We start from the raw sequence: 25,203 nt of genomic DNA on the forward strand, positions 1-25,203 counted from the left end.
TAGTATCAGTTCTCCAACAGTTGCACAGTTTTTCCATTTACTTTGGGAGTTAGGCTGTTACACCATCTTGGAAAACTTCCCCACATTACTTCATGTATTTAGGCTGTTTCACTATCCTTATGCTGACTCCAGAATGTTGAAATCAGGGCTCTGTGGGACTTATTTCAATTGATGATGTAGCTTTTTGCTTCTTTTGGATCATTGTTATGCTTCCAAATTCATTTGGGGCTCATCAGATGCTTCCCTGATGGATGTGTACTTCTCAGCACTGAAGAGACAGATAATTTTGACCAAATCCTCAAACTTGCCAAAATTACACCCCAAACCTTGAGGGATCCTTAGATTACACTCCTTGCAGAAATCGTCTGCCCTTTGGAGAACAAACTGGCTTCTGTTAGTGGTAAAGATTTCACATTTTGACTCATCAGTCCACTGAACCTGCTGCCATTTTCTGCACACATTTTCAGTGCTGAAGTGAGGCTTCATCTTGATTCCACATCTGAACAGTGGCTTTTTAGCTATAAGTCTCACATAGAACTCAGACTTCTCTAGATTGCAAATCCCAGCTGATGGTGATCAAGCATTTGTGATACATCACATCACCGTGAAGGAATTTTGGTCTACTCTTTTTTGCAGAGTTGTTTAATTCAGCCACACTGGAGGGTTTTTGAGTATAAATGGTCAGGGCACAAACTGATGGCTGGATATTCTCCTTCTGGTAGAGAACAAAACTCATGTTTCCATCAATTGCAGCAAGTCATTGAGGTCCTGATGCAACCCCAGACAATCACACTACCACCACGTCTGACTGTGGGTACGATGTTATTTTTATAAAACACCGTGTTTGTTTTAGGCCAGATGTAATGGGTCACAAACCCATATGTTCCCAGAATTCATGGGGAACATCATTAAGATTTTTATTGGCAAATGTGAGACAAGCCTTTGTGCTGTTTTTGGTCAGGAGTAGTTTTCTCCTTGGAACTCTCCCATGGATGCAATTTTTTCTGGCCTCCGTCTTATTGTTTAGTCATTTCTGGGTTCTTTTGTGACCTCCTGGATGAGTAGTCAAAATGTTTTTGAAGTAATTTTGGTAGTGGGGAGGTTCGCCACTGTTCCAAGTCTTCATTTGTGAATAATGGCTCTTACTGTGGTTTACTGTAACCCTTGCCACACTCATAAACGTCAGTGACTTTGTATCTCGTCTGTTCTTGAGATTATTCTTGGATGTTATTATGCTTTGCTTATTTTTTTTTTTTTTTAGCTAATTTATGATTTAATGTGTGGGTGGGGGTAGTGTTTCACACAGGGCCAGGTAGGTTTGGATAACTTTTTTCATTTAATAAATTAAATCATCATTTGAAACTGCATTTTGGTTTTGTTTTGTTTTGTTTTGTTGCTTTTGGTGATGAAGTGTGACAAATATGCACAACCCAGCCCCCTCAACCCACCCCAAAAAAACAAAACCCAAAAATGAGAAATCAGGAAGGCGCAAATACTTTTTCACAGCTGTGTAAATGTAGTTAGGTGGCCTAGGTGTCCAAATTTGTGTGGGACTACTAAGTATTTTTACCTCTTGTTTCCCAAAAATTGAGAAAATGCCCCACATTTTCAAAGGTTATAGTTTTCCAGATATTTTAAAAATATTTTACCCAAAGAAGAAAAATACAGCTCAAAAAGGGAAGAGTTAACAGCTTTAATAGCCATTCTATGAATACAAACTTTAGCTGTCATTTACAGCTAAAGTTTTACTTATTAAATACAGTATTAGTCCTTCAAATGACTGATTACAGAGCTGTGTTAGATGTATCAACAGTTTAAACTTCCTCTCATTATTGGGTAAGATCCCAGTGCCTCATACAGGCATATTCCTTACCCCACATGTTTTGGTTATAAACTGGTCAACCTACAGTCAGTACAGTGCTCAAAAATACTCCTACTGTATGATAGTGCTAATGTAAAATTTGGGGGGCAAAGTTTAAACAACATAAAAGTCATATTTTTACGTTTTTACATTTTTAAAGTACAAAAGAGAAACGTTAAATACAACCATCTCCAGGTATGGCTGAATTTAACTATTTACCTTCTCTATACAAGCCAATGCACCCACGAAAAACACCGCAAAACGTGTTAGCTTCAAATGTAAGCCTGTGTGCGTGAACGTCACGCGCGAGAGCGCGAGCAAGGTTTTAAAACTACAAGGACCACGATGCTTTGCAGCGAAACAGTCATTATCATCACATATCTTCAACATAAGGAAAAGCTTCCTCTTTGGAAGGGTTTTATTTGCTAACCTCAGGCAGAGGTTGACTCCTACTCAGAGTCAGCATTTTGATAAGTCAATAGATACTTCCTTTTCTCGTAAAGTAGAGACTGTTGGGCAAATATGCGCCATAAGTGACCTAGAGCTAGCGTTGTAGCCTAGGAGCCTGCTCAGAGAGCGAGCTTCAGAGGCTAGTGCGAGCTAACGCTAGCAAAAGCTAGCTAAACTGAGACCGAATCCGTGAGATTATAACTGTATTCAACGACTACATCAGGCGACGGGAGTAACCGTTGATGTTATATCTGCAGGAGATGTCAAGAAGCAGCAGCATAAGGTAAGCAGATAATTACTGGTGGTGTTACTGTGTGTCCTGAAAGACTGCTGATAGCTAGTTAAACTTGACAGCTAAGTTAGCGTTACGACTGGAGGGATTGAAAACATGTATGAAATGTCTGCTTTGGCACAGTGACAGTGAGCTAAATGCACGCTTTTGTCTAAACGGGAGAAAAAATGCTAGTCAGATGAGGTATCGGTAGCTGTGTTTTAACGCGCTGGCTTGTGAAACGTTACCACGTGACTTGCCACAACACAGGAAGCATAGGTTAACCCCTCTGACGTGGATTTTTTATCCTTCTGGTGGTGTTATTTTTGTTCTGTAGCGTAAAATTTTTGGATCGTTAAAACTGTCTCTGAAACTTTTCGTTCATTATTTTTAGTAGCGCACCTGCGGTCGATACGTAATCTGTACTTGTTTAAACGTGTGATTTGCATAGACTGTTCAGGCCTTGATCGTATGATAAGTTGATTAACCGGGCTTGTAGGGTTACAGTAAGGTGTAACCTGCACCGGTGATCCATTTACCCCTCCTAACACATTCCCTGCACCCTTTTGATTAATGGACTCTTTGTATTGAATTTACTTCCCTGCCAAACACACAAAGGTGAAATACTGTTTGTTAAAGTGTAATTAGTAAACCCTTTTAAATCCCACATCTGTTCCCGTTACTGAAGGAACAGTAACTCTGTGAGAACTGTTTTGTATTTGTCTTTTGTTAAGACAGTCAGTGCTGTTTTAGCTATGTGCAAATATGTACCTTTGACAGTGGTTTCAAATTTCCCTCCTGTAACTAGATAATGTGCACAGAACTTGCAAAACATGAGCTACACCATCACCTTGCTTCTGCAGTGCTCCCAATTTTAGCCACAGTGAAAAATCCCCTTCATATTTTAGCCCCTATCACTTTTTACCCATCCTGGTTGTTACTCCATTTATTACAGATTCTGAATACTTTTTTAGCACAATTAGAAACTGGTCTGCTAAGCTGACTGCATATCTCTTTCAATTAAAGCCCTCTTGGTTATAACCTCTAAAAGTGCTGATGGTGAACTAATGGTGTGCATTTTTAAATTTGGAGATGGGTCACGGGGGATCAAAAAAGCTTTGGTGCCAGTTTGCTAAGCTGTCTGTTTGCTAAATAAAAAGACTAATACCAAAGTACACCAAGGCTCTTTTACAGAATGTTTTTAAGATTACTGAATGCCTTGCCTTCATAGTGTGGTTCGACAAAGACTGTTTAGAGACATTTATTTCTTCCATGCTAATATTACAAGTGCTGAGTGTTAAAATTAATTTGAAGTCAATATCCGGGAGTCGGTAATGTACTTGAGGCTTAACGCTGACTGAACCAACTCATGTGCTGTTTATCTCTTCCTCCTCTTATTCTTGTGACAGCAAGTCTGTAGTGATGCTGCTGACGTGAAATCATAGGTTACACACAAAGATGAGCAAATCCTTCTCATGGTTTCCCATGAATCTCACCTGGAGTGGGAGGGTTCTGTGAAAAGGGCAAGAAGAGGAAGGATAACACGTAGACTATAATCAAGAGTCATGAATCTCCATCAGGTCCTTACGGGAGCTGTCAACCCTGGAGACAACTGTTTCTCTGTAGGACGCGTCAACAATGTGCCATTCACGGTAAGATATTTCAGACTCTGGAAGTATTTCCCCCCTCAGCAGTTTAGGAGCTTTAATTTATGGGGGGTGGCTAAACTGATTTGTCACAATAGCAGATTTCCTAGCAGATTCCTTTGAAACCTAATGTGCTAATGTACCGCACAAAGTTGTTTAATGGGCTTGGGACTTTGTTATGTATGAAAAACAGAAGCTGAAATACATGTGATTTCAAAGCTTAAAACTCTATTAAAGAATTAAATAAATGTTTGCCACACTGGTGGCAACTTTGTAAATAAAATGAATGTAATTTAAAAAAAAAACAACAATAATGAAAGTCTCTGCTGCATTATAGGCTTTCTGTGTCATTGTTTTATTATTTGGCAAAATGTTATTATATGTTCTGCTGTCACCCAGCTCTGCCTCTAAGTAAGGAATAAACACCAACTAATCCCCAGTATGTGAAAAATTGCCTGTACTGGACATTCTGTGGTGTCATGGGTTTGTGAGGAGGCGGCCAAACCTTTGAGACCATGCAAAGAAGAATGTGATTGCAGTAGAGTCTGAACAGTGAAGAAAGGAGATTTAAGTTGATTAGAGTAATTAAATTACATTACATTTTTTAATGCTCTAATTTTTCAGAGCAATGAGGGCTGAAATCAACTTCTTTTTTCCTTTAGGGTAGGTTTTATTCAAAATGTAATTCCATCTCATGGACTGGTTTTAAAAAAAAAAAAAAAAAAAAACCTTACTGATGGATTATGTCTACCTGACCCCTTGACAGGTGAGTCAGAGTGCTAATTTCAGACACTGGCGCCATTCTTTTCAGGGATGGATTAATCGGGGAGCCATTTGTGTCCTTAAGTCCTCTTGTGAAAGAGGAAAAGTCATAGTGAATCACAGTTCATGTGAGGAGCTCCTTTTGAGTGCCACAGAAATAGAGCATGGAATTCTAATCTTATCTGCTTGGACTTGAGAGCTGTCATATGATGGCATGTGTGATGCCTTGACAATAGCTCTGGGACAAGTGCAGTTCAAGTGACCCTTCATGCAATCCTGGTTGGATGAATCTTAGAGTATCATGTTCATTTCTCTAACCCTCTCGCTGTCTTGTCTCTTCATAGGCCTATGCATCAGGTTGTGACGTGGTGATTTTGGGCAGTGATTTTGAGCGACTGCAGATCATCCCAGGGGCCAAACATGGCAACATACAGGTCGGCTGTGTCGACTGCTCATTGCAGGGTGGACAGGTAAGACCAATGGTGTGGTGCTTTTATTCACTGGGGTCCTCAGGCTGACTTGTGCTTGAATGCGCAAGCGTGAGATCCCAGTGATGGTAACTAAAGCAAATCCCAGTGAAAATAAATGGAGCCAGATTTCAGTAAACGATAAAGGGTTTGCCACATAGAGTAAATATGTAAGACCATTAGACAATAACATATATTTATAGCTCATTAATTGTTTTAATTATATTTATTTTTCCACATAAAAATACCAAACATTTAGTTGCTTGAGATTAGAAAAGGTGCAGATTCAGTGCTCGTCTAAAAGTTAAAAGTTTTGTTTTGTAGACAAATGGTTGATTGATTGAAAAATGGAATTCAAATATATTTTAGTTCCAGCACTCAATAAAGTTATAAGACATCATATTCATTCCAAACCCATAAACTGACTTTTGGTTACTTGGGACAGAGCAACGATCAACTATAAATTAACTTTAATGTTTGAATAAACATCTGACCCATAAATAATTTAAAAAGAAAAATGCAGAAGGTACTAAACACCGCAGGGCCCCATGATATACCGTTTTCTTTGACTTTAATATAATGACCACACATGTGTGGTTGATTACATTGGGTGGTAAGCAAGTTCCACTTTGTGACTCCTGTTTTTAGTTGTTTTGGTATATTAGCTGTTTTGCAGTGCAATTTATTAGCAATCTCTATTGCTGTCTTAAGTGTTGGCAGATTATGCTTTCAGGAAAGTCACTTGCTGGCAACATCAATGAGCAGCTTAATGAACTGGAGCTTCCCGTCATCAACTCTAAGTGAAGTAAAAACCACCCAGTAAAGCTGGTGATTGTACAGCAAGTGCATTTGCTGTTGTCACTGACAAGTCCTTTAATGTGGGCACAAACAAAAGATCTTCTGTGATTGTAATTTGGATTTAAGAAAAAAAAGATGTAGTTATTTAATGTAGTCTTTCTGTTATATTCTTAATTGCCTTTCCCATTTCATATGCAGAACAAAGACGATGAAAGATTTTCTTTTTGCATTTGCTTTGGTTCGACCTAATTAGGGAAGTAGATAGTGATGTCATTGCAGTTGCAAAGTTCTTAGGAAAATCAGGAAATGTATAACTTTACTTAAAAAACTAAGTTTACAATTTAAAGAATCTGACTGATCCTTGCCATTCTTTCTGAGCGTCATATCAGTTACTCTGCAGTCAGACCACAAATGTTTGGAGACTCATACCAGGTGACCTCTGCGAATGCCTCATGATCAAAAGCGGTCAGCTAAAGACTGAATGTGTTGCATGCTCAACCTTTGGTTAATCAGTTAGTGGCCACAACTGTTTATAATTGATTGCCAAATGCGAAAAGTCACCAGGCAAGCATTGACTGTTCCTAGCTACGAGAGCCATTTGGAGGTGGAGCGCTGGAGGTTGCCAATTTTTACTTGTGTGACTAAGCCATAACCATAAGTGGCTGCCATTAATATGTTGTCTTCTTTTATCTGAGTATTAAAGACAGTCAGGTAGACTGATATTGACCAATATATCAGCGCATCTCAAGTTTTCATTGTAAGAGAATGACTCTTCTAGCAACTTTGGTCTCTGCTGACAATTTTACTAAAAGTTGTCCCTCATGGATACTGTTTACTTGTCTCAGGGTGTATTTATTTATTTGTATATATTTAAATCTAAATATATATTTACAAGATATTCACCCTGTACAGTGGCTTCTTTTCATGAATTTAAATTTGATTCTTCAGTAAAAAAAAGGAAGAGGAAAAAATAACACAGAATTTAGATTACTTCTTAATACACTACACATTTCTTAATAATTGTGTCTCTGGAAACAAAACTTGGCACATAATGACAACAGTCATTATGCAGTCGAGTATTCACAGTTCTGCTTGTTGGTAAGTAGCATTGCTGCAAAAGGAGCCACAAAAGCAGCTTGTAACATCTGCATAAACTTGATAATAAAGATCATATAGCAGAATTCTAATGAACTGGGATTAGTTTTTAATTAGGGAGGGTGGCAGCCTTTTTTTAAAAGTGCAGGCAACACTGTAATAACTTAAATAAATATAAAACATGCTCAACCAGTCGTTCACTTCTTCCCTTGTGACCTTAAATCCAATTCCGTTGGGCCAGAACTACCCACACATGCCTCCAGCACGGTCTAGCATCTGTTTAAGTATGCCAAGTTGGTCTGCTTGCCATTTCCACTTCATTGCCCTCTGCTCACTGTGATATTTGCAATGCTATTAGTTTACATAGTACATCCTTTGTGCTCATACTTTAAGTGTTGTAGCACTTCATATCATTTTATGAGCTTTAATGAATTGTTCCTTTTAAGGATATATTTTCCAAATACATTATTTTAAAGGGTAATTGGGTGTAATGATTAGAGCATAAATATTACTATGCTATTTTGAGAAATATATATGTCTACTTGTGATGAGAAATCAAATAAAGAAAGTCAGTATGGAGGTGGAGCAAGCGAGCTCCACAAACATCATAAAACAGTAAAAATAACTTTTTAAAAGCTGCATCCATCACAGTTAGCCCTGCAAATCTACTGTTCATCTCTTCTTGGTAAAGGTAATGGTTTCATGAGAGCCTTAAGATGTCTCTTGTAATATTCATATATATTAGCATAATACCATCTTAAAGTCTCAGTTGGGGGTTTATGAAAATCAGACCAAAGAGTAGTCATCATTATAACCACAGAGAAGGAGACTTAATTTTTTATAACTCACATTTTCTTTCTTTTTGTCAGTCACTCTACAGGCTCATGTTGAATTGACTGCTTTATCCCCAGAACTTGATCTCAGCATAAATGTGTCTGCCTTTTAGAATTTAATTAAATTTGAACTGTGCTGCTTCTGCAGAACCTATATTTGTGCTCCAAAAAGCCTGTCTTATACTTTGTTTGAGCCATTGTGTAGTGTCCATGTGACTATGCTTGTGCATGTGATGACTTGTATGTCTGTGTACACACATTTAAACATGTGCATGTGACTCACCCCTTCACAGAATTCCCTCTCTGACAGTTGGCATATTATTTACCCCATTAAAGACACAGCTTGTATTCTCCTTCATGGAAATTTCAAACATTTGCTCAGTTTAACATTATGACTCTTGGGTCCCATGGAAATTACTTGAAAATTTAGCCCTTACAAATTGATCAAATTGAGGTGTGAATAGAGTAGATAAGACTATATTCACTCATCGCTGAGTTGTTATGACTTAAGGTATTTTTTTTTTTTTTTGGCCTGTTGTCAAGGTGTCTTCTCTCTTACTATGTAGATATGTCATGACTCATAAAGCAAGTTATAGTTGATTCTGATTAGGATCTTTAAGTATTAGTATTTTCGATCTATATTTAAAAAAAAGCATAAGTTTAAGCTTTCAAGTTTTTTTTTTGAATTACTTAAATTTGGATAAATATACTGTCCTCCATATTAGTCTATGTTTCTTTTTGCAGTGATACCTTTTTATTTGTTTTGTAGTATATCTAAAATGTCGACCTTTTTTTGCTGGCAGATTGCAGCTTCCTATGGAAGCATTGTGTGTGTCTTTGAGCCTGTTCAGCAACCAGATCAAAAAGACGGATCGTTGACCGTGAGTAGCCTGCACTTTCTTCCAGTCACAGTATAGTCATGCATGTTTTCAGGTCATCCAGAATGAATGAATGAAGCTTTTTATGTGTGGTGAAACTCTTGATATTTGAAATGGAGCAGAATATTGTTCCTCTGCAACTAATTGCATAAATCATGCGATTATTGTCATATTCACTGTTTTATTTCTGTTCTATAGTCCGTAAAGATGTTTGCTGTGTCTGAGCTGTTGTTAGAGAAGTCAAAGAATAGCCACAAGAAATGAGAAGAATTTACAACATCTTAATTACACACCGTATTTCGTTTATTGCACAAGTTCCCTGGTATTACGATGCTGTGTGCGCGTGTTGTCTGATTTCATGTGACTCAATTGAAAGTTCACTGTTGGCTCTTGTTAAAGCTTCATCTATAGTTACACATGTACCATCAAAACAGGGAATTGATTTAATTCTGAGTTTATTCAAATAGGGAATTATTGCACAAAGTTTCAGCCAACATAATTGCCAGAACATCAAATACTTGTTTTGAATGTTGCCCTTTTCTGTTTTTCCTGTACAGAAATTGAACTGCCAATGGCAGAAGACTGGTCAATTTGTATTGCAGTCTATGGTACGGAACCTAGCATGGCACCCCACAGGTACTCTCACCATTGTTCTTTCTTAAAGTAACACAGACATATTAAGATAAACAGTAGGGCTGCACGATTAATCGTTAGAAAATCGCGATCTCAATTCATACTTATGTGCGATCTCATTTCCAAATGACAACGATTTAAAAAAAAAAAAGACGACGATTGTACCGCATTTTGATCCGGGACGTAATCTGCATGAAAACAAGCGCTCACTCTTCCTGCTCAACAAATGACAAGGGCGGAGCCTTATACCACGTGATACAGAAGCTGTGCCGTGTGATGCTCAGGGAAAAAACAACGGAGAACACGTCAGGGATGACGAGAAAGTGACAGGAGAAAATCCGTCCCGGTCAACCACCCAAACATCAATAACGGGAACCTTATACAGCGCTTCCCTATACATGTCGAACTCCCGCAGGCACAAAGAAATTACGGAGGCTATTACTTATCACCTGACCAAAGATATGGCTCCCATCAACACTGTGCAAAACGAGGGATTTAGGAAAATGATCAACACACTAGACAAGCGCTACACAGTGCCGTCCCGCAACTATTTTTCTATTGTTGCACTACCTGCTCTATACACGCAGTGTCGAGCAACGGTGGAGACGGAATTTCAAGCAGTACAACATTTTGCGGCAACCACAAAATGTGAGGCATTTATTGTTTTTATGTTTATTTATTGTTTTTATGTTCAGTCTCAACTGTTACGAAGTTGATGTGCAGTTATTAAGTGCAATAAATATTTATACTGGAAAAGAAAATCGTGAGAGAATCGTGATCTCAATTCTAAGCAAAAAAATCGTGATTCTCATTTTATGCAAAATCGTGCAGCCCTAATAAACAGTTATGATTTAAAAAGAAGTGTTGGGGTGGTACTACAGGTCCAGCAGAATATTAATTTTTAATAATTTTTTTTAAACAAAAATTTGATGATAGCTGTCCTGAAAGAGCATATCTGTATATGTTTGTGTGTCCAGGTTCCACTCTCCTAACAGGCTCTAGTAGCCTGCAGTTGTGGTCTAATGTTGATGGAGTAAAGGATGAAGCTGATGAAAGGGGGCAGCCGGCAGAAATGACCATAAGAGACTGCCGTTCTGCCTGGAGGTGTATCTGGCAGAGCAAGTAAGAGCAGAGTTTGTAAAATAGTCACAAACAAGACAGAGACTTTAAAATTGGGATTTTCATTTATCTTGTAAGCACCAAATGGACATTAAAATAAAATCAGCTAATGCACATTTTTCTGTAACATTATATTCAATACAAATCTGACTGCAGCAGGGATAACTGAGTGCATGTCCTGCTGCAATTTGTTTAAACCTATTTTATTTTGTCCTAAACATTACTTATTATATATTTTGTATCTTCAAGTCTAAAATTATTGACATGGAGTGTTGAATATAATTTTATTTTGTATCTCAAGGACTGCTTCTCCAGTCAATTTAATGAAGTTCTCTCCTGACGGTGAGTTCTTTGCCACAGCTGGTCAGGTAAGTTGCCAAATCTGTATGGATTCAAACTAGTGTGTGCAAGTCATCATTGTGTCCCTTTGTTAAATCACACTTAAAAACTGAACACTGTAGATTCATGTGAAATTGGTAGATAATAATTAACTTCTACCTTCTGGTGTCTTGTGTTTTTTTGTTAGAACTACCTATGGTATCACTTATATCCTTCATTGCCTCTTCTTTTCAGGATGATTGCCTAATAAAGGTTTGGTACAGCACCAGTAAGTGGAAGATGGGTGTTACCACACTCTTTACACCTCCAGAAGCCAGTATGAGTGACCAGGGAGAGCTGGCCTTCTCCTTTATCTACCTGGCTCATCCCCGCTCTGTCACCAGTTTCTCCTGGAGGAAGACCAGCAAGTACATGCCACGGTACAGACACTGTTAATTTGTCATCTCCTAGCCTTTTCTAACTTCCTTTTCTTTAACTTCCTTTTCTTTGAAGGTTAGGTCATTTTGACCTAACCTTCCACAGCTATGCTAAAGAAAAAATGTCGGTCTTTGTTTATTTAAAATCTGTCATTACAGATTGTGTGGGTTAAATAAATTTGGCACATTCCAAATTGTTTCATAGCTTTATATAATATTGGTAAACGTATGTGACCTGCAGAGGGCTTCCACACAGGAGGGGAATTGCAGCAATCTGGTGCTCTTATTGCAGGCATCAAGCAGAAGAACCACACAATTATGTACACAACTAAATTTAAGAAAACTACTCTGAACTTTAAAAAAGGAAAAACACAGTAATCTTAATTAAAGAGATTTAACTGAACTTCAACTATAATTTAAGAATTAAATAAATAAATGTGAGCTGGCAAGGTGTCACAATGTGAATTTTTTATTAGGGGCAAAAGTAAGTGAAAATAAGGGGCAGAAATGCAAACAAGAGCACAAATGTGAAATGGATTGAGGGAAATAATCATTTCTATCTCAGTTATCTTGATGTAATAATCAAATTCCATTAATTTCACAGCTTTACCTGCTGAGTAATAACCTCAGCCGCAGAATTACGGTCAATGTCAGTACAACTTGGCACACTTTTACTATTTTTTATTTTTTTTTTAAATCTCTCTCTCTTTTTCTCCCTCCTTTATCCTAACAGGGGCGCAGTGTGTAATGTGCTGCTCACCTGCTGTAAGGACAGTGTATGTCGGCTGTGGGCAGAGACGCTGTTGCCAGGTGACGGCCTCTTATCTGGTCACCATAAGAACTTTTCTTCTGGCCAACACAGTGAAACGCTTAAATCTTCTGCTGGCCTCTCAAAGAAAAACACCTGCAATGGGAAGACACATGGACAAGCCTCACAAGAAGTAAGCCACAATGACTTTGACTTTTCTGCTTGAAATGAACACTCAGTATAATCAGCAGGACTTTGCTAAAGTTAACGCAGTCTAATCTCTACCTTCTCTCTCTTTAAGTCCCAACTCAAAACCCACTTGTTCAAAATAGCTTATCCCACATAACCTCTCCATTTGGCTATTTTAAATTTGTTTCTGTCTTATGATTGTGTAAACTCTTTGCTTTTATGTTGCTTTTTTACTCTACTGTGTACAGCGACCTTGAGTGTTTTGAAAGGCGCTTACAAATAAAATGTATCATTACTATTATTATTATTATTATTATTAATTAAGCAATCCTGCATTTGACCTTCATTTTCAGTTTAAGTCATAGTGTTGTTCACTTTTTGTTAGTGTGGCTGTATGCCAGTGCAGAAAACAAGGCCTTTTTAGCAACACATCACTGAAAACACGTGAAATGTAAAAATCTACACTATTTGCACACAGGCTCAAAATTTAACATCAAACACAAAAATGCAATTTGTTGTTTTGATAAACAAAAAAATGCGCAATTGTTTAATTTTTTTTTTAATTTGGCAGGACCCTTTGCTAGTGAGTCACTAGTTATATCTGTATAAAAATGTTCGAAGTGGTCAGTTTAAATATAGTTTACTAACACAAGTGAAACACATGATTTTTATAGTGCTTTATTTGATTTGAAGAATTTCTTTATACGCCAACTTTAAGTCTAGCATTGCATAGTAAGGCTTGTATGTCAGTGTTTTATTTTTTTCTTAAGTGATATTAATAATTAGGATGAACTGAATATTTAAAAAGACCTCACATCATTTTGTGTAAATGATTATATCTTTATAACAAAGAACAAAAGCTGCGAAATGATCATCAGCGTTGTTCATGACTTCCCTAGATACTCCCATATATGCACTTTATCAGGTGTTCAGATGTCATGCTTTCTTTCCTTTTCGCTTTGAAATGATAATCTGACAGAGTGTTACACTGGCTGCAGAAATTTCATTTCATTTCATCACACTGTTGCATCGGAAACTTTGTGCTTTTTGGGTATAACTTGTCCGTATCAGAAGTATTATTTGTAAAGCTGTATCACTCTCTAGTTTGTATACAACATGCAAAAAGAAATAAGTTGTAATTTCCTGTGGAGTTGGAAATAGATGGTACAAATGATGTGATTTGTGGTTTCCCCTTTTTTCTGCAGAAATAATTTCCAAGCTATTGTATTTTTATGTATTGCACAGTGATACTTTAGGGATGAGAGTAAAAGAACAAAGAGGCACTGAGAAATTTCAAAACAACTTTGAGAAAGTAGATGGAGAGCAACAGAGGTTTGGTACAGTTAAAAGGAAAAATTAATGGTCTCAGACATGAAAGTTTTTGAGACTGTCTGCCTTTCTGTAATGTGTACGATACCTTAAAATTATACCTCTGACTTTTGATCAGTGTTTAATCTTTTTCAGTTCTCTGGCGCATGTTTGTGTTTGCAATACTGGTGTGTTCTGTTTTAAGTGACCCAGCTTGTTCGCAACATCCTAAACAACATTCATTTTATCTTTGGAAAGTTGTGGGTGTCACCAGTGCTTGAAAAGCTTGGGGCATATTAGATTACAAGAAAAATGGATACGCAGATTTCTCTGCTGTGCCAAAGGAGAGTCTGTAAGAGTACCTGTGTGGAATTATTCATTAGAAATCCCAGCAAATGTTCTTGCAAATCAGTGCAGTTAACTAAGCCCCAATATTCTGAATAAGTTGTTATTTGAGAACATCTGGAAGAGGCAAAGTTATGGGATTTCATTTAAAAGTATTTGTACCTGCTTTGTCATGTCTTTTTAATGGGGAGTTTACTTGTAGTCGTCATAATTTTTATTGTGGGTGAAGAAATCTCAAAAACCTGCAGGTTTACAGCTCTTTTTATCTTACTCATTTTGCACCTGTGAGTCTAGATAAAATCACATATTTGGTTAAAGAAACTCTGCTTTTTAAATTATTGTTTGTCATCCTGTGAGACTTGTTTTCCATTTGAGCATTTAGCTGCAGTCTACTGTGAGACTACAAAGCAAAGTCCAAATTACATAACCTAAATACCAAATAAACTTTCTTCTATACACTCTGTGTGACAGCCACTCCTCCATGTTGCCAGCTTCTTGTTGGTTCTGCTCCTTTTTAAGACAAATTGGGCACTTCACTTAAATCCAGTTTAAACATCAATACCAATAAATTAAAATCCCACCCTGAGGGGACCACCTGTTCACCAAAGCAGAGTAGCTTAGCACAGACTGGGGATGAGAGCTGGAGAGGTTTGTTAGTCGACACAAGTTGATTAATTCACATAAATCTCCAAAAGGCAAGCTCAATCTGTATTGTTGTTGTTTCAGACTGAAAAGGCAGCAGGGAACAATGGTGTTTAATTTTCCTCTTTTTTAATCTTATTTAAGTAGCTCCACATTTCTACAGGTTAATGTAATATTTTAGTGCCTCTCACATTTAGTATTATGCATTTGGATGGCACAGACGATGTCTGCAGTCATAAAATATTAAATTGACATTTGAGCAATACTTCATAATAATCATACTTGTTTTCTGCACAGCTGGATTTTCAAGAATCGCGGCACTATCGGGACATACCTCAGCTATCATGGACCAGCGGCCTGCCTCACCTTCAAAGTGGACACTGTAACCACAAGAAAAGCAGCAATAACATGCCCCATGCCAATGCTCTCTGTCACTTTCACATTGCTGCCAGCATCAACCCAGCCACAGGTTTGACTTGAGCACACTCTGAAACTACTTAATAATCCTGTTGATCCCCATCACTGGTATTTTGTTAAATACCAAAAGAAATCTCACAACATATTGAAGAACTAAAGCTTTAACATGACATAAAGTTCTTGATAAAGACGAATGAACTAAAGCACATCATTTGCTATTCCTGAACTATACAGAGTACATGGATGGTTAACTCAGCTGGAAGTCAGAAGTCTTAACCTCTTGGCAAAAATACCATTAATTTTGCAGATTGCCTGAGGTTGTTTCTTTAACATTCCAGTGAGCTTGTGCTCAGTGAGAGCTGTTAAGAGTAACTGTGAGCATTTCATTTTCTTCCTCTCTGTTTTAGTTGGGTAGCTTAATTTGACCTGAATTAGGATAAAATCATGTAGACTCTTTCAGCCTTCAGGCTGAGAAGTCCTGCAGGATTTGTATGCTTAGATTATGTTTTAGGATACTAAACCATGCTTACATTCATGAAAGTTAATTTGCTCCAGCAGATATATTTTTGTCCTGCATGTCAGCAACCCGGTCTAATGTATATTTTGTTGTTGTTATTTATTCATTTATTTTTCTAAATGTTTAACAGCTTATAACTTCTTGTATGTTTCACAGACATTCCCCTGTTGCCCTCCATCTCCTCTCTGAACCCTGTGGATGATGAGGAACCAGGAGGCCCATTTTCTGTCCACTGGCTCAACAACAAAGAGCTTCACTTTACTTTAGCCATGGAAGTCTTTCTGCAGCAGCTTCGAAGTAGTGTAGAGCAACAGAACGAGTGCTCCAATGAAGGTAGAGAAAAATGATTTGGATGAGTCAGTAAAGGGTGTGTGCATGTGAAGCTGTAATAACAGTGACAGTTAAATTCTATTCTAAAGGTTAGACTTTAACATATTGTTTGGTTACCATGATTTGTATTCTTTTCCAGAGCCTGAAAATGAAGATGACTTTGAAGAAGAGGAGAACAGACCAAGTGAACCCCAAGGACCAGGAACTGTGGAGCTGCCTCTGGCAGCAGTGGAGCACCAGGTGGATGTGCTGTTAGAGGAGTGGAATAAAGGGGCCGACATGCTGTTCAGTATTCATCCCATGGATGGCTCTTTGTTGGTCTGGCATGTGGACTGGTTAGATGAATACCACCCAGGCATGTTCAGACAAGCTCAGGTACTTTGCTGCTGTTGTTCTTTATATAAAACAGTTGTACATTCATTCTGTTTGTTTCATGAGAAAAATTATTCCTCCGGTTTCTTTCCTCTTTATCTTTTATAGTCTTATTTCAGAGGTTGATACACAGAGAAACTGCACAGTTAGCTGCACAATTGGTCTTCATTTAATCTCAGTACGGATTTTTCTCTATAATAAATAAATGAACATAAATAACTGTTATTGAAAATGCATGTTCTTCCAAAAGAACACAAAGTAAAAACAAGTCAAGCACCCCCTTGATCAGGACCTGACAGTGTTCCTGCATCTGTCAGTTCTTGACAGAAGTTTTTTTTTTTTTTTTTTTTTGGGATTTTCTTGATTGGTCTGAATAAGAAACTCTTCGTTAAAAATACAGATACTACAAAATTTAAATGTCTAGCACAACAGAGGGTGAAGAGCTTGTCCCTCAAAGGGGGTCGTCATCCATTGTTTGGAAGTACTTCTGATTTGGCACAAGTAACGTTAACTATAAAGAAATCATCTGCAAAAAGTGCTGTAGGGTTGACTATTCTGTAAGGCAAGACTACTAACTTATATTCAGCCTCCTGAAAACACGCCAAAAACTGCAGTATTATTAATGCATGAAGGCTAAGAAAAACAATGTAGATGTTGCCAGCGTGAATCATTCAACCTCATCTGACACATTTAAAAAAGCAAGCCTGTACACCGCATCTGCATAACTATCTAGCTCCCAAAGACGCACTGAAATCATCCATCCAATCACATTTTATTTGGGCAGATATAAGTGTCCAGTAAACACAGTGAATAACAAAGGCTTTGGGAAATTGGCCAGCATGCTGCTGTTATCTATTCTGGAATTATTTTTCTAGACTGGTAAAACCTACACCATATGCAAAACATTTGCTGCTAAGTTTTATTAACATCAATCATGCAGGTACAATCGATGGGGTGACAGACTTAATTTTTCTTCTAAGAGATTTACTTAATTTAGGAAGTTCAGTATTATTTTTAAGCAAAGATTTTACATTAGTGGAAATATTGCACAATATAAAAGCAAGTTTATGTTTAATGAAAATTGTAATTAAAACCTTTTTTTTCCCCACTATAATCAAGAAATAATCCTGATAAATAACCGTGATCTCAATATTGATCAAAATAATTGTTAATCATTTGGTCATAATCATGCAGCCCTACAGTGAAGCAAAGGTAACTGAATTCTGCTCAAAATATAACTCAACATTTTAGATTAAACAGTTTTCTATTTGGTTATTTGTTTTTATTCAGAATTTCAGAAAGTGCTTTGTGGGAAAATCATTAATTTATCATCAGAGTAAGGTTGTGATTTTTTTTGACAGTTGTGATGGTCTACTTGTTCTAATGTCTTCTCATCTGGCGATTCACACAAATATATTGTAATTGTCTGTGACTTCATATCAAATTCAGACATGCCCTAGTGCATTTTTATGAGCAGTAAAAATAATGAGGACAGAGTATCTGGTCAGTCAGGCACAAAACCGAATCTCAGGTTTCATTGGCATTCATTTTTTAGGCCTGGCTGTTTTAATTAGTTTAATTAGTCCTACTCTTTAAATCTGAGCTGCAAATTACAGTCACTTTTGATTACATTGCTGTGATATCTCTTTCTGTCTCAGGTGTCGTTTGCATCCCGCATTCCTGTAGCGTTCCCCGCAGGTGATGCCATCTCTCTGAGCCAAAGTGTGGTAATGTATGCCTGCAACAAGAACGTGGATCTAGCTATCCAACATGGCAGACAGCGACCGCCTGGGAGCACATTGCCTCAAGCCAAATCTGCTCTAATAAGCTACGGAGGTCAAGGAAAATCAGCACCCAGCAGTAGTCTTCGATTAAGCATATTCACCCCCAATGTCCTTATGATCTCCAAACATGCTGATGGCTCTTTAAACCAGTGGGCAGTCAGCTTTGCGGAGGACTCTGCTTTCTCGACTGTGCTCAGTGTCTCTCACAAGTCACGGTACTGTGGTCACCGCTTTCACCTCAATGACCTGGCCTGTCACTCACTGCTCCCTCTTCTCCTCACCACCTCACACCACAATGCCTTGAGGACGCCAGAGGCAGACAGCATCTTGGTTCCTCCAGAGGCCTCCTCCTCTGGTTTTTCTCATTCTGCATCTCTATCTCGTGAGTCACGACCCAAGCGGGTGTCCCTGGGTATGGTTTCCCAGGATCCCAATGCGATCTACAGTGAGCTGATTTTATGGAGAGTGGACCCTGTCGGCCCGCTGTCTTTGTCAGGCGGGGTCTCGGAGCTTGCTAGAATCAATTCTCTCCATGCATCAGCATTTGCTAATGTAGCCTGGCTGCCCACGCTCATTCCCAGCAGCTGTTTAGGTGAGAAAATACTATTATTGGTCAGATTGCTAAGTACTTTATTGTGTGTTGCCTTAGCAAAAAGGCAGTAATGAGATTTTTTTTTTTTATATTTGTTTTGGTTTGGTGTTTTTGTTTTTTGTTTGGGGGGTGGATTGATGTGAAGGATTGTTTATTGTTATTATTTTCTATATAGTTAACTATGTCCAAATAAGAGTAGGTAGGTCTGAGACGAGTATCCATGTGTGGTTATTAGTACACTTGACACATCTACTGTGCATTGTAGATAAATGTACAAAAGCAACTTACTTTACCAAATGACTTCAGATTTTCTGAATTCAACAGGAGTGAATGTTAAATCTCAGTAGTGTTCGCTTGACATGCTTGACATATTTATTTAAAAAATACAAGTATAACAGTGGTAACTTTCAATTGTTTTTCTTTTTAGGTTTGTACTGTAACTCTCCCAGTGCCTGCTTCGTGGCAAGTGATGGCCAATCACTCAGGCTTTACCAGGCTGTCATTGAGGCTAAGAAACTTCTGAGTGAGCTCTCCAATCCGGAAATATCAGTAAGTGATCAAGCCTGACAATTTTCATGCACATTAATAGCAACACTCAGCCGTTTATAGAATCTGTCAAATAATGTGCGTCACTGTCTTGCCATTTTGTTATTACTAGTGTTGGCCTGAGATGGCTTGGTGGAGAAAAATGACTGCAGGCGAAATTATATAACATGAAACATTAATTGCAGTGAAACATTTAAAACTCAGAACAGAAAAGTAGTATGCAGAAAGAAGAGGAGAAATAGTTATATAAATGGGGGTTTTTTTGCATTTACTATGCCACCTGTTAGCTATCAGTTGCAAGATGTTAAGTGATTTTCAAATTGGTAAAATAATTTGCTTGCATATTTAAACTGTAATACTAATTTATAAATGTATGCAGATGATTTTTTTGTGTGTGTTTGTCACCTTTCAGAAATATGTTGGGGAGGTTTTCAACATCATCAGTCAGCAGTCCACAGCAAAACCAGGGTGTATTATAGAACTGGATGCCATTACTGACTTTGTAAGTATACATGGAGTCCAAGAGAACCGAGTTGTTTTCTCACCCTAAACAAAGTATAACCTCCTTTGTTTGGGGACTTTCTGATTGTCTCATCTAACAGTAGACAGACATTGTCAGAAATCTTTGAAGGCTTTGTTGACTTGCAAACCATTTGTGGCATGAAGCATTCTGCAGTGGCCTGAGTCGCTGAAAGGTCAACCACAAAAATAAAAGGCAAAAAAAAAAAAAAAAAAACCTCCCTCGTCTCCTTAGGGTGTGTGTGTCTTTGTGCATGTACTATTAATACAGCCTGCGTCTATGTCAGTGTGTAGACAGAAAATGATGTTCAGAGTCTACATCTGATGTAGTTTGACAATATCTGCTGCTGTTCTCTGCAGCAGGGGAAGGAGACACAGCTCCTGCATGTTTTTGAGGAACATCTGATTCTTGGCACTGAGATAACGGAGAGCACACATGAAACTCCCGACTCTCTTCGCACGGGTAAAACCAATTTTTCCTAGTTTTCATGCCAGTATTTAATAGCAGCTGCTTGCACCTTTCATTAGGAAAAAAAAAAAAAAAAAATCACTGTGTGGGTTTTTTTTTCCCCCCCTGCAGCCTCCAGTAAACCAGCCTTCTCAGCCCGCTTTTTTCTGGTGGTGGTAGAATTAACCCCAACAGGTCGCTCACTGCTCCACATGTGGCATCTCCATCTTGCTGCTCGGCCTGTCACTATGGGTGGGTACTTATACACTCATACACCCTAAAAGTTGTGTGATGTAAGAGAGGTTTTCTGCCATCCTGTTTAATCCTTAGCCAAAATAAATGATTGCAGACCTTAAAGGACAATTTTAAGGGTTAAAAGAGCTGAAAGCATTGCAAAATTATAATTAGTAACTAAGTAATGACTTTATCACTGTAGATGCCTTACATTTTTTAAGTTCCAAGTCCAGATTTGTCTCCCTTGCAATCTTTATTACAAGTCTGCTGTGTGAAAGTTGTGAAATTATTAACAGCATCTCTAATGATTGAAAGAGGCCTCCAGTATCACAGTGTGCTTTAGCCAGATGGTGATTCATCTGTTGAAAGATTTTATTTTATTTTTTTTATAGATTTTTCAAATAATGACTCTGATGCAGTGTAGTAATGGTGAATGGATTTGACCAAGCCTAACTTTTCTAAACATATTCCCATTTTTTGTATCCCCACAGTGGAGACTACGGCTCATAAGGATCTCATTACGACTTCTCCCTTGAACGGCTCTCAGTTTGTCTATGACGCACCCAGTTCTCCAATAACTCAAAAGAGTACATCCTGCACTTCCAATCTGCAGAGTGCCTGTCGTCTCAGCCTCACAACACACAGGCTGTACAGCCAAGAGCTGGCTCTTCCGGCAGGAGTGGAAGCCATCAGTGTTACTCCCTCGGCAGGTGAGGGACAATGAGGACACGCATTCTTATTCCAAGGACGCAAAGCAAAACCACTTTGTTTCCTTATGCATATTGATGCATGCTAAGGTTCAATGTTGCAGCTTGAACCTAAACTCTAAATAATTGATCGGCTAGCTAATGATGGAAGAAGTTACTGACTAAAGTCATTTTAGGCATTAAATCTTATGAAATATCATGAAATCACATGAAATTATTTAGACATACCCACCACACAATCGGTGCAGTACTTAGCATTTTTTATTGGCAAGACTTGTCAGTACAGTAAGCGAGACGTAACAGTTTGTGTAGCATTTTCCTAACGGGATGGTTCAATTTTGATATTTAGAGAAACCTAATATGTAGTCTATATGCTATATGTATGGGACATGGGAAAACATCCATACACACTCTTGAGTAAACCCATCAAAAATTATTAAACCGTTGCATATAAATGACATCTTACCCGTCTGAAGTAAAGTGCACATCGTAGTTTCCTTTTATATCTTCATCAATGTCCTTGTATTGGGGATGATTTATTATAAGTAATTAATGACGTTGCCTTTGTTGTGACATGTGATTATGAATTGATGAAAAACATTATGAGTGGAATGTAAGAGTCACAGAAAAACACTTAGAAAAAGAAAACAGCTGAAAGCTACCAACAAACTCAGATTGCCATCAGAACTCAGTTGATAATTATTAGTGTTTGATCTGACCTGTGGTATCACAGGCTCTGTCTGCATCATGTAAAGAATTCCCCTTGAAGTTGAGTTGTTAATGATTTTGATGAGGCGGTGTAAACCACCAACCACTGTGTCTCTTCCACTCAGTGTGATGTTTATGGTTCATTGTTGGTGCTAGAGTGTGGAAATACCTGATTGTGACTTTGCTTTCTCCTGCACTTAAATCAATTTATCATGTACACTTATTTTCTTTTCACAAATGAAGTGGTTAAATGCTTCTATAAGATTAGTTTGGATACAGTGAGAACCAAAGACAGTCTAAAAGAGGGTGCTTCATGCAAAAAGTGTATTGGATTTTATTTTTTCTCTTTATTTTTCTTTAGGTTATTTACCAAGGCAGTGGTGTATTTTTGTGAACTGAGTTATAATTTAGTGTGTACTTGCACCTTAATATGAAAGAATGCATTCAGGCTTGTTCTGTGTTGAACATGGTACATAAATGTTTTTTAGGTCAAGGTTTTTAGCTCAAAGGTGGTGAGGTTGCGGCAACACTGTTAAGGTAAAAATGAGCAGGGTGCACGGTGAGACAGGAAGCTGACTTATAGATTAAGAAAAGCATGCATGGCTGAAAGAGGCCTGAGTAAAAAGCTGCTGCTAATATTATTGGAATGAAACATAAAAATAGATGAAGGCAATCTTTTGTTTCGTTGACATTTTACATTGTATTTTTTTAATATATCTGCCAAATGTCTTCAAAATTGAATAAATCACAAAAATTAAACTCTATAATGATATTATAGTTCAAATCTCTTTAGCTAATGGTGCATTACTTTTCTTCTCAGGTCACCTGAGTGCGTCATGTTCTCTTCCAGCCGGCCACGTGCCTTATCTCCTTGCTACTTCCTGTTCTGATGGTAAGGTGCGCTTCTGGAGGTGTAATGTCATGACAACAGAACCCCCCACTGTGGACAACTTGGTGTACCAGTGGGAGGAGTGGCCTCTCCTGGTGAAGGAAAAACTTCCCAGCAGCAGCGCAGTAAGTGTGCAAGGCCGGCCCATTGAGGTCAGCTGCTGCCACGCTGGACGGTTTGCAGTTGCCTACAAGCAGATGCCTAGCACACCTCTGAACTTATCTCCTCATCTGAATGCTCATGGACCTCTGACTTCTCCCCCTGCCTCTGCATCTTCCCCATTTGTACACTACAGCACCACCAACACCCACCTGACCCCAACCCTTAATGTGCTGCATAGCCCAAAACCCATTCACAGCCCTAATGCAAGCACTCGAGAGCCGCTGGTCCACATTGGCATCTTCCAGTGCGAGTCCACTGGTGGTTCGCAGTGGATTCTGGAGCAGACCATAGTATTGGACAACACAGACCCCATGTCCAGCTATCCTTTAAGTAGTAGTACCACTGCAAGTGCCAGCATTCCAAGTAACATGGATTTATCCATACGAAACGAGAACTGTCTTGGTTCTACTGGTAAGAGTCTGGTTCACTTGGACTGGGTTTCCCAGGAGGATGGATCACACATTCTGACAGTTGGCATTGGGACGAAGATATATATGTATGGTCGTCTGTCTGGAAAGCCTCCAGATCTGGGAGTGTCTTCTGATGCTAATAGAGACCAAAGCTTGTCTCGCCTGGTTCTGCTTCGATCGGTCAGTCTGTTCTCCTCTGTCGAAGGCTCACCACCTATCCCAGTCTCCCTGTCCTGGGTACGAGATGGAATCTTGGTGGTCGGCATGGAGTGTGAAATGCACGTGTACTCTCAGTGGCAGCCTCCAGCACCACCCAAACAGACTGTCACAGTTGCCCAGGACAAAGACATCAGCAGCAGTGTTTCCTCCATAATCTCAGCTGTCAGACAGTGCCAGGAGGAGGGTCTCAGCCCTGGGGCCCCCACTTCTTTACTGACTCTTCCCAAAAAGACCCTGACAAGATCAATGACGAGTCTGGCTCAGAAGCTCAGTGGGAAGAAAACAGCTTATGACTTGCCTGTAGAAATGGAAGATTCTGGTCTTTTTGAAGCAGCTCACCAACTTTTTCCAACTCTACCCCAATACCACCCTGTACAGTTGCTAGAGCTTATGGACCTAGGGAAGGTAAGTTAAATAAATTACTCAATTCCTTTTTCTACTCTGTCTTTAGCAGTAATAGGCTTTTTTTTTAAGTGTAAGCCTAGTCTCCAATTACTTTTGAGCTTCTAAAATGGGGGGGGTTGTGTGTAAAAATGGCTCTAATTCCTGAACAGTTAATGTATTACTTTTGTATATTGTAATACTTGAATTCAAGCTGAAAGTCTGCTCTTCAGTCACATCTTGATTCTTTGATTTGAAATCCACGGTGGTGGCAAAACTACAAAAAACATGTCATTGTCTAAAAACTTGTGGACCTGCGTGTGTATGTGTCTGATCTATTTGTGTATTATCAGATGTTTTTGCTTGTGTGCTCTTGTCTTTTTTCCTTTGTCCCCTGTGTTCTTTCTTCCAGCCTCCTTCTCTGTGTGTCTCTGCTTTCAATATCCTGCTCCCAGTCTCTCATTTCCTGTTTTCTTTCAGTCTTCAAGATTACATTCTGTCTATTTCTCTCTCTATCCTCTTTACTCTTAATACTCTTTTTTTTTTTCCCATTCGTATTAGTATTTATTTATTCCTTCCTCTTTTTTTCCTCCCATGACAGCGTTTTCCAACTAAAAATAATGTAGTAAACTTGTATATGTTCTTTAGTTCATCTTTATGTTTGAAGTTAGATTTTTTTTTTTTTTTTTTAATAAAATAACATTAGGACAATATAATCTTGCCAAATTTACTTTAGTTGGTGGTCACCCTTTCTCATCTCTGTCAACTCCTCCGTTTCTTTATCTCTGTCTTTTCATTTTTTTTTTCCCATATCTCCTGCCATCCAAAGCTGATTTATTATTGATGGAGTATTTCCATTTTTGTATCTATCAAGGAAGAAATTAAACACACAGTGTCAGATGATTTATCTTTATGTTACAGACCTCCATTTGGACAATGTTACAATGAAAATAAAAGGTATACGAATGGGCATACCCCACTTTAGGATACGAATCTGACCTTAGTTTAAACAAGCAGAGCTGAAAGATAAACATTACAGCTTTGTTGAAAGTCCATCAGTCTAACATTTCTGGTCTTTGTAGGGTTAGCCAACTCCATTCTACAATATACACCCATGTTACATGTACTTTTTGGCTGCTTTCCAACTCTTATCTGTTATAAAATTTGG

The 25,203-nt window shown here is 38.3% G+C and overlaps 1 protein-coding gene across 4 annotated transcripts in view; it reads left to right on the forward strand.

The window, feature by feature from the left end:
- Positions 1–2,233: 2,233 nt before the first annotated feature.
- The window catches only part of LOC116310499 (dmX-like protein 1), a 61,075-nt gene continuing 38,105 nt past the window's right edge, over positions 2,234–25,203 (forward strand). For 2 of the 4 annotated variants that reach the window (XM_031727306.2, XM_031727307.2), the window contains exons 1-19: positions 2,234–2,594; positions 3,992–4,234; positions 5,335–5,460; positions 8,987–9,064; positions 9,619–9,697; positions 10,672–10,816; positions 11,115–11,181; positions 11,387–11,571; positions 12,302–12,509; positions 15,098–15,269; positions 15,891–16,067; positions 16,204–16,439; positions 18,095–18,812; positions 19,240–19,361; positions 19,771–19,860; positions 20,238–20,340; positions 20,458–20,577; positions 21,051–21,269; positions 22,795–24,059. In XM_031727306.2, the coding sequence (XP_031583166.1) occupies positions 4,148–4,234; positions 5,335–5,460; positions 8,987–9,064; positions 9,619–9,697; positions 10,672–10,816; positions 11,115–11,181; positions 11,387–11,571; positions 12,302–12,509; positions 15,098–15,269; positions 15,891–16,067; positions 16,204–16,439; positions 18,095–18,812; positions 19,240–19,361; positions 19,771–19,860; positions 20,238–20,340; positions 20,458–20,577; positions 21,051–21,269; positions 22,795–24,059 (4,197 nt within the window). In that variant the 5' untranslated portion in view covers positions 2,234–2,594; positions 3,992–4,147. Of the gene's footprint in view, positions 2,595–3,991; positions 4,235–5,334; positions 5,461–8,986; positions 9,065–9,618; positions 9,698–10,671; positions 10,817–11,114; positions 11,182–11,386; positions 11,572–12,301; positions 12,510–15,097; positions 15,270–15,890; positions 16,068–16,203; positions 16,440–18,094; positions 18,813–19,239; positions 19,362–19,770; positions 19,861–20,237; positions 20,341–20,457; positions 20,578–21,050; positions 21,270–22,794; positions 24,060–25,203 lie in introns of those variants that run through there. The other 2 variants (XM_039621310.1, XM_039621311.1) reach the window with 2 other exon arrangements.

The sequence above is a fragment of the Oreochromis aureus genome, linkage group 12 (genome assembly GCF_013358895.1).
Source record: "Oreochromis aureus strain Israel breed Guangdong linkage group 12, ZZ_aureus, whole genome shotgun sequence".
Taxonomy (NCBI): domain Eukaryota; kingdom Metazoa; phylum Chordata; class Actinopteri; order Cichliformes; family Cichlidae; genus Oreochromis; species Oreochromis aureus.